The 9,089-nt window shown below is 35.4% G+C and overlaps 1 protein-coding gene across 3 annotated transcripts in view; it reads left to right on the top strand.

The window, feature by feature from the left end:
* CCDC91 (coiled-coil domain containing 91) overlaps nt 1-8,317 on the top strand; it is a 117,290-nt gene extending 108,973 nt beyond the window's left edge. For all 3 annotated transcript variants that reach the window (XM_017730536.1, XM_008630810.2, XM_017730537.1), the window contains one exon: nt 7,105-8,317. In XM_017730536.1, the coding sequence (XP_017586025.1) occupies nt 7,105-7,224 (120 nt within the window). In that variant the 3' untranslated portion in view covers nt 7,225-8,317. The remainder of the gene's footprint in view (nt 1-7,104) is intronic.
* Nucleotides 8,318-9,089: the final 772 nt, after the last annotated feature.

The following is a 9,089-nucleotide window of genomic DNA, read 5'->3' as shown; positions in this document are numbered from 1 at the left end:
TCTTTCCTAGAGGTTGTGTTGAACACTGATGACTTTCTAATGTGTAGCAGATACTGTATAAATTACAGCCATGAAGAACCTTGTTTTTATATACTTAGTAAGTGTTATCAATAGTAGAAATTCACAGGTGGACAGACAAAAATGTCCTGTCCTGGGATTAAATCTAAAATAAACTCTGCTGCACATATGTACCATATGGATCTGTTTTCCTTCTCATCCATTATAGAAATGAGAGGAAGTAGTTCATTGTTTCCTCATCCAACTCTCAGATTTGCAGGTTCCTCAAGGTAATAATTTTTCTATATGGTCTATTTAATATGCTAGGGAGTTTTTTTAAAGCCTTCTGTTGAATCTGTGGGGAGAAGTTCATGATAGTGCACCAGGAAAGAGTTCTGGACCCATAGTTTTACTAGAAAATATTATCATGTAGCTGAGCTACAGAAAATTTCAGGATTGCGTCAGGCTCATTCACTGGGGTGGGTTAGTTGTGGGGGAAAAAAACCCAAAGAAAACCTGTCTATATATCATAAAAATTGTACAGAGCAAACCCCTTGTCTTTGAATTTTCCTCAAAGAGGGGCATCTACCAATCAAGCACTGAGAAGACACTGATGAGTGTTTAATACCCTGCAAGGGTCTGTTGGACTGGGTTTGTAGGCCAATATCCAGTAGAGTGGAATCGTAGCACTAAGTTACAATAGTGCTTTGCACCATCAGTCGGGGCAGGAGGAGCCTGCAAAAGTTAAGGTTTTAATCATACATGAAAAGCCATTATTTTTCAAAAATACTTCGTCTCTAAAAATGTTTAGAGACATTTAAATGGATTTAAAATGGAACCATTTATTCACCTAGAAATGAAGTTCGGACCATTGTTCAGAAAGGCCATAACTGTAATTTATTACTCAGAGTGATGCCAAAAGGATTTTAAAATAATCACCTATTGTTAAAGATGTACATGTAATTAGGCTAAACAGAAATACCTAAAGGCAAATTCAGTTGGAACATCAATGGTTGACTCTAAGCAAGAAGCTGTGTTACATCTGGATTAACTGCTCCAGGAGCAACCCAATATACTTTTATTGCATTGTCAAGCAAGTCCCTGCACAGAGGAAGGAGTGCCACTGACAGCATTTTTTTAGCAAATTATTTATATAGATGAACAAATCAAGCATTACTATAATTTCTTCCTTATACTTAAGTAATGTATATTCCCAATTCCACTGATTTCAAAGGGATTTAAATTTGTTCCTCTACTTCTTAATAATTAAGTACAGAAGTATTTAGAAAAGCAATCTGTCATCATCAGCACTTTTGACTGGTGTTCTGCTCTCCATGGACACATCCATCTAAGTGTTGATCAAACAGTGCTAAGTTTGAACTGTAGAACAAAATGAAAAATCATTCCAGAGTCTTTTAAAGTAAAAATGGGAATTTTTAGTTTAGTCTTTTTTTCTTCAAAAAGGATGTTTAACAAAATTATTAAAAAAATATAATCTGAAGTATGTCTGTCATAATTCTTCAACTTGTATTTACTTTCTTTTATATAAAAGTTTTTTAGTTAGTAAATTTATATAATACAAAACCATACAGTAAAATAGCAAATTTAAATGAGTTACAGTTTGGAAACAGCAAATAGATGAAGCTTTAGTATATTTATCAGTAATAAAAATACATAGAGAAATTAAGACTAAATAAACTAGGATAAACCACTTTAGCAATTATTACAAAGCCTCAATTGCTTTTACCTCCAGTGTCAAAATGTCCCCTTTCTACTGAACATTCCTCAGAGAGGGGACAGGAAATATATAAAAGTTCTTATACTATGAGTCCTTTGAAAAACATGAAATTATGCCAGGCTGATGTCCATAAATAATTACCTGTAGCTAATCAATATTTAACTTCAAAGAAATGCCTTGGTGATGAATCCTATTCAACAGCCAACCAGCAGTTTACTTGTAAACACTAAATAAATGGAAAGCCTTAATATCAGCTGCTTAACTCCACCTTCAGAACCCATTCTCTTCACACATCCATCTCTGTGTTTTCAATTCCCCAAAACATTCATTTTGCATTTGAAATTTCCTGTCTTTGCATGAACATGATTTTCTTTGAGTAACAAGGATACTTTTAAGGATTTTAAGTCTTCCCCCACTGGCCCTTCCCCCTGTATGGATGAATATAAATGCAAATACCACTGCTGGAATATTTTCTTGATGAAGTTCTTTGCATTTCTCCTGGAAAAATAACAAGACTCAAAAACTTATTGCTGATTTTATGATCTTAGGGAAACTTCTCTGCTTTGTTACAATATAATGGCGTTATTTTTGTTTGTTTGTTTTATGTGTGATCAACTATAAAAACACCAGTAATAAAAGTACAGTTAAAAGCTTTCTTCCTTGAACATCTTTGCTCTTTTTTAATCTCTGGTCATTGCATGTGTTGAATTTCATGATAAAAAGAAGATGGCAGTTTTTACTCCAGTTAGTATTACAGAGCCAGAGTAGTGAGCTGAACTGCTATTGAATACATTAATCCTCTGATTATCATTTGAAGTACAGGTAAATTTTTCAATATGTATTTGAATAAATGTAGCTACTATTTCTACAGCTGCAAATACATTTGGTATTGGGAACATTTATCTGAGAAATAATTTTGAAAGATACACTTTTTAACATTTTTATATTTATACAGATGGGAAAATTGAAGAGCCATATGTAACATTAATTTTGTTTTCTTCACTTTTCTGGGTGAACTTCAGGCCACAGTGGGATTTATAACAAAATATACCTTTACTATGGTGAGATCAGGATTTCATCTCATATCCTTCAGTGCTTAACCTAAAATTATATTTTATTTTCCATGTGCTATTTTATTAGTTACTAGAAATGGAGAGTATAATTCTGACATACAGCAGTTATTTATAAAGTTCTGATTGGGTTTCTCCTCCAGTAATTTGAAGTATTTAAACAGGTTGGTGAATATTTAATAGAGGAAGGTAAGCATGAATGCCATGAAAACAAACCTGTTTGCAGGTGGATATTGCAAGGGGAAGATATGGAGGATGTGCATGCTCCATTATTTGTCTAAGAAACTAGTTTCTACTTTAGACATCATTCATGTAGACTTTGCTCCCATTTCACTGAAAATTTGAAAGATAAGATAAATCTAGGAGAATGTGGAGCTAAGAATAGTTGTTAACTTTGTTTTGGTTTGACCTATGGGTGGATGAAGTGATGCAGGGGAAGATGGGCTGACTTAAAGCAAAATATGGCAGCCTGGGGTGGAAGCATTCTCCTGGTGGTAATACAGTGCCTTTTTTTTTTTCATTTCCCAAGTCCCATTCTTGCATCCACTCAGGAGTTCTGCTGGGGCCTGTGCCTTTAGGTCGTGCCTTGCATGGCTCCAAGGCACATCATCCTGGGTGGCCTTTGGATACAAGGTGAGACCCCACAGGGTGTCTCATTCAGGCATCTTTGGCCAGAAGGAGGGTGGAAATGCACTTAGCTGAGAGGGGAACAAACAGCACTGAATGTGTTGGACGGTCCTGCAAGACTGCTCATTTTTGGTAAATGAAACGTCTGAAGGACAGTGGGAATTTAAGGACTGGAATTCAAGAAGTGTTTTTCCAAGTCTCATACATCCAGTTTCTCAGCAGGATCCATACAAGTGCCTAGAGAGGCAACCTCTGGTTCTTGAGGGGAAAAAAAAAAATCTGTACAGAGTTAAAAGATACTGTTGAGTAACCTAAAATAATGAAGTTGAGGAGCATTAAAACTTTGAGCTAATTACAGCTCCACCAACTGGACACAGTCTAAAGAATTTGGGAACTTTGAACTGTTAGATTTCATAGAGCGAAAGAGAAACATTGACTAACAATGACAACAGTGACAGTATGATGTAGGAAAATGCCCTTTCTTGGCAGATCTGAACCAACATGATCCATTTTTCAGCATCTATAGAATTAGAGCAGTTAGTTTGGTTTGGTTGTGTGAATGCCCCCGTCCTAAATATGTTATTCATACTGACTACATTTGCATATGAGTCACATTCAGTTTGAGTTTGCCAGATGTCCATTTATGTTTGTTTAAATAATGAGATCATTCCATGAAGTGAACAGGACCTAAAAGTACAGAGAGGAGACTGTTTGGAAAAGCGAGATTTAAAATATCTTTTATATTTTCCCATTTTGTGGTATATTATCCAAGCAGGAGCACAGCAATGCAGAGGCGCTCTTCAGAAAAGCTGTGTCCATTGGTAACTGTTCATTAAATAATATGTTATATAAGAAAGATTCATTGGATTTGTTTCTATTTCCCAGCCAAGCCAATTTTCCCATTAAGGAGCATGTCCTCTTTCTGAATAAATTCAAAAGTACCATTTTCAAAGCCAGCATCATTTGTTGCTTCTCGTGTTATGTGAAGATCCTAAGTTTTTTTGGGTTATTTTATCTTTGACTAGCATGGAAGATTTTTAGAATGTCCTGCTCAAGGCAATGCTTATTCATAAACTGAGTGAAGAAGGGGGAACTGAATTCTCAAGTTTTATGTTATTGAATTTACATAAACTTTTAACGAGCAATAAACTTTTCTTATGCACAAATGGAGATTACCAACTAACCACTTGAGTACAACAAAGGTTCCTCAAATGTGTACTTAATTCATTTGAGACTTCTAAAATCTTGCTCAAGCCTGAAGAAATTCTGGTTTTTTCATGCTGCAGCCAATCACTACACACATTAAACATTTGCTTTAGTACTTGGTGAAATGAATTTAATCCTATACAATTTGAGATTGCAGCCTTGGTAAAGAAAGTTAACAGCAGCATAGCAGAACACACATCTGGCGAGCTACTCTGATCTCTTTAAAGCAAAATTTGCAAGGGAAGGCTGCAAGAAAAGAAAAGGGAGTGTTTAGCCAAAGCTCTTGGTCAAAGCTCAATAAAGAACTATCTAGGAGTATAATGATATAATATGCAATAAAATGAAACCACTAAAATTCAGTTTCGTGCTACGCTTCTCCAACTGATAAACCTACCAGAAGCAACAGAATCTGATGACATAATGTGAGAATTATAATTCTATTAATTGGAGAAAGAGGTTTCTCATGTTGTTTTTTAAGATGCAACAAATTATATTGTGTGGACTGTGCTATATTTGTCCATTCAGACCCCAAAGAAATATGGATCACAAGCACAAAAAAAAATATGCAAGCTCCCCCAAGCAAAATGCTTTGGTAGAGAAGATAGAAAGAAGGCAAGATACTTTTCAAATCAGAGAAATTGCACCAGCACAACAAAGTGGGGTTTTTTTTGTTCATTTGCTCCAGACTCTTCTAGATACAGCTTCTTTAGAGATTAGTCTGCTGTTTCTTCCATTTTCGTAAATAGAAGAACACTAAAGTAACAGCAGCTGTTACTTTAATGTATCAAGAACAGACTTTTCTGACATTTATTTGAACTAGATCTGCTTCAAAATCTGTTGTAAATCAGTGGGCTGGGTTCTCATCAGGCTGTGTATGGAGCTCTAATGCCTGCTTTTGTGGAGAGATGCAAAAGTTTCAACAGCTGAAAATTTGCAGTAGAGGCACAAGCAAACCAGGTCGGATGGGGGTCTGAGCAGCTGGTCAAGTGGAAGGTGTCCCTGCCCATGGCAGGGGGTTGGAACTGGCTGATCTTTAAGGACCCTTCCAACACAAATCATCCTGTGATTCCATGCTTCTATTACTGAAGGAGAGTTTTATGATTGTGTGGTGTTTAGAAAATATGTATGTGTTCTGCTGGTGACTAGATCTGACACATTCAACTCTGTTGAAACAAATTGCCAAAATATTCTAACTACCTGGTTTTGCGTAAATTAGAGGAACTTATGGAGCAGCAAAGCACAGGGACATAAAAATGTTTCCCTTTGTGTATGAAATAACAGAGCTGCAACTTTATCCTGAGTGCATTTTCAAAGTGAAGTGGGAAGCTGTCACTAGCTTTGCCTTGCATTCTGTGTTGATACTTTAAAAATAGTCTGTGTTATAAAACAAAATGGGCATTCAAGTGACTGCTAGAGCAACTAACTGGACTGCTGATTGATAAAACAGATCAGTTTTTGTTGAAAGCTGTAATTAAAGCTGTGAGTCCAAGATATATGAGTCAGGACATATTTTTTGAAAAACCTTCCATTTGCCATTGCATATGAACTTGTGCACAACAGTCTGACAGAAGTGCTGGATTTCAAAATTCCATTACTTCCTTTCCCTTGAGTAGCATAACTTTTATGTCATATTAGCCTTGTACCACTACCTTTCAGTCTCACCCTATGTCATCATTATATGGGTATTCAGTTGAATTTGGGCTGATTAAAGGATAGTCAGATTGAAAACATCTCTCAGTTGTGATAGTATTTGTTTGACATTTGAACTTGAACATTCAAATGGAAGGAATTTTGCAGTGAATTTTATTTATTAATTAATGCTTAAAAAGTTCAAATGCCTTTCAGTAAACCACTTTTTTGTCATTTATATGATATGACCTACCAGATCTTGCTATGGTATTCTTTTTTGGTGGGGAAGATTATCTATACTGCAAGTATATATTTTATAGATACATATAGTTCACATTGTTTGGCAGTAGGGGATAAAATGCAGGAACAAGCGAAGTAAATAGAAAAATGATGACTTTTCTTCTGGGAACTACTTAAACATGCTGCCATTTAACTTAACAGTAGGCTTTGAATTTTTGAATATGCTGTCACATTCAGTTGAATGTGTATTCATGTGCATCGCTTTAAACCTGAAGCAGTATTTTTTGTAAAAGCAGCAGCTGTAATTTCTATGGGGATTTACCTAGCATGGCAGCAAGGCAGTTTAGCATTTTCAAATAGCTTGTGTAGAATTTGACAGCTTTAAAGTTACTTTTAGCCTTCTGTACATTTTATTTTTGAGAACACAAATACTCCATTAAAAAGTTGTCATTAAATTGCACACATTGAAACCACACAGTTCTTTAGTTGTTGAATTTTTGTTGTTGAATATGGTTGGATTTTTGCTGACAAACCCTGGCATTTGTTTTCAGGTTTTCTTAAAGTTGATTGATCTTTTTTTTTCTTTTATTTCAACAGCTTGATGATGTTGTCCGTCAGAGAAATCTGCATAGTTTGGAACTTTTCCTTTCATGTGCACAGAAACAGTTAAATGTTTTATTAAAGGAAGAGCCAACCCCAGAGGAAAACAGAGACTGACATTCTCAGTGCTGCTGATACAGTGTGATTTGCGAAGCTGCAAATCTCCATCCAGCAAATGATGAATATATTCCAGTCTTTTCGGATTGTATCGTCAAGTCAAGATTGATCTGAAATGCTTGATAGAAATGTTTGTGGATGATGTTCTTTTATTTATTTATTTATTTTACTACTGTTATCAGATAGCAAATATGAGAGGGAAAAGATCCTTGGGGGGAAAAAAGTTTGTTTTGTTTAGGATTTGTTTTATTTAGGATTTTGCTTTCATTATATTTTCTGGTAGCCCATGGTTGAAGTTCTAGATAACTGCAGCAGTGATGAAAACATTTCCCTGTTACGTCTGTTTTAAATTTGGCGTCGTGTTAATGTGATTCACTGTAATTTCTGATATTTTAAAAAATGGAGACAAACAGTTGATTATAGGTACAAATCCATCTCTATTTCCAAAGTATCTGCCCAAGTCCATTGCCTCAGGTGTGCCTGAGTAGCTTATTATTTCTCACGGCTTTTGATGTATAACCGAAGAATCAGTCCTGAAACATAAGAGTGTTGTCAAGCATTTCTTAAGTCATTTATAAACAAATCCAGCTCTAGGAACAGAAAAATTTAAAAACTAAACAGTGCATCTGTTTAAGGTAGTGCAAAACATTGCCATGACCAATGTATAGTATGTATTTTCTTTCTGTTTTACAGAGCTCGTTCAATTCCAAAAGTCATTTTCTCATGAAATTACGATTAATGTGACTGACTTCAGTTTCAGGAAGAAGATGTATGTAATTATGTGGGGACTGATACTGCACTGCCTCAGTGGAATTTCTGACAGAATAAGGAGTGCAGCTTGCTGACCTCACATGCCCTTTCTAAATGTATTGAAGGAAGTAGAAAACTCCCCACTGACATTGTTGGACTTTGGATCACTCGTAGGTCTTCCTAGACTTGATAAATGCAGATGGAGTGGAATTTCTGTGCCTATACTTTATTGATTGTAGATTTGGGGCCTTAGTTATAGAAGATTTCTGAATGAAATAAGGGGAAATAAGTGTTATGCTTAGGTATGTAAATAAACTAAGAATGATCTCTCTTACGGTGAGTTTATCGGCCTTTTTTTGGTGTGGTTCTTTTTATACAGAGGTGTTTTGGGGTTTTTTGTTTAGCTGATTTTTTTTCATCAGCACTTTTCATAAATTGCTTTCTTATAGCAATAAGGAATGGTTGCATATGTATTTGGCAGTATGAAATATGTATTGCAGAAAGGTAAGGTTTTTATTTAAATTTTTTTCTATGCTTCATTCTTGTAATGAAACCCAAAGGTTTTGTCTTTTGTATAGACAAATGTCCACTGAAGAAATAAACAGTGCTGGTTTTACTAGATGATAATCTTACCCTGCAAATGCATTAAAATCCAGTCTTCTATTTGATACTTAATTGATTGATCAGTTTCCATTTTTTCTGGCAGACAAGAAAATCCTTTAATGTTAACGAGTCACCTACTGATTTTCTGTTCCTAAACTGGTGAAATTTTTGTCTCTGTAACTGCACCAAAAATGTCACAGATGTCCCCATGGGGTTTTTTTGAATGTAGAGGTACAGTAAAAGGAAATTGATTGCCTAGTGCTGTCTCACAATATATGTTTCATTGTGGAAATTTGGTATGAGCAGATTCCTAAGTGAACTTCTTGGTTTTGTTCTAGGCCTGTACATGAAACAATATTCCTTTTTTACTAAAGACATCCAAGCGTTCCCCTTCAAAGCCAGAGCCTTACAATGTGTCTATCAACCTTCTCCTAATAAAGAGATTTGTATTCTGACTTGCAACACTATGTAAAAGCACTTTTTGGAGAAGCTTATGGTTGGAGTCAGTAAGA

The sequence above is a fragment of the Corvus brachyrhynchos genome, unplaced genomic scaffold (assembly GCF_000691975.1).
Source record: "Corvus brachyrhynchos isolate BGI_N302 unplaced genomic scaffold, ASM69197v1 scaffold523, whole genome shotgun sequence".
Classification (NCBI taxonomy): Eukaryota; Metazoa; Chordata; class Aves; order Passeriformes; family Corvidae; genus Corvus; species Corvus brachyrhynchos.
Note: the sequence above shows the minus strand (reverse complement) of the source record. Positions and strands in the feature narration are given on the sequence as shown.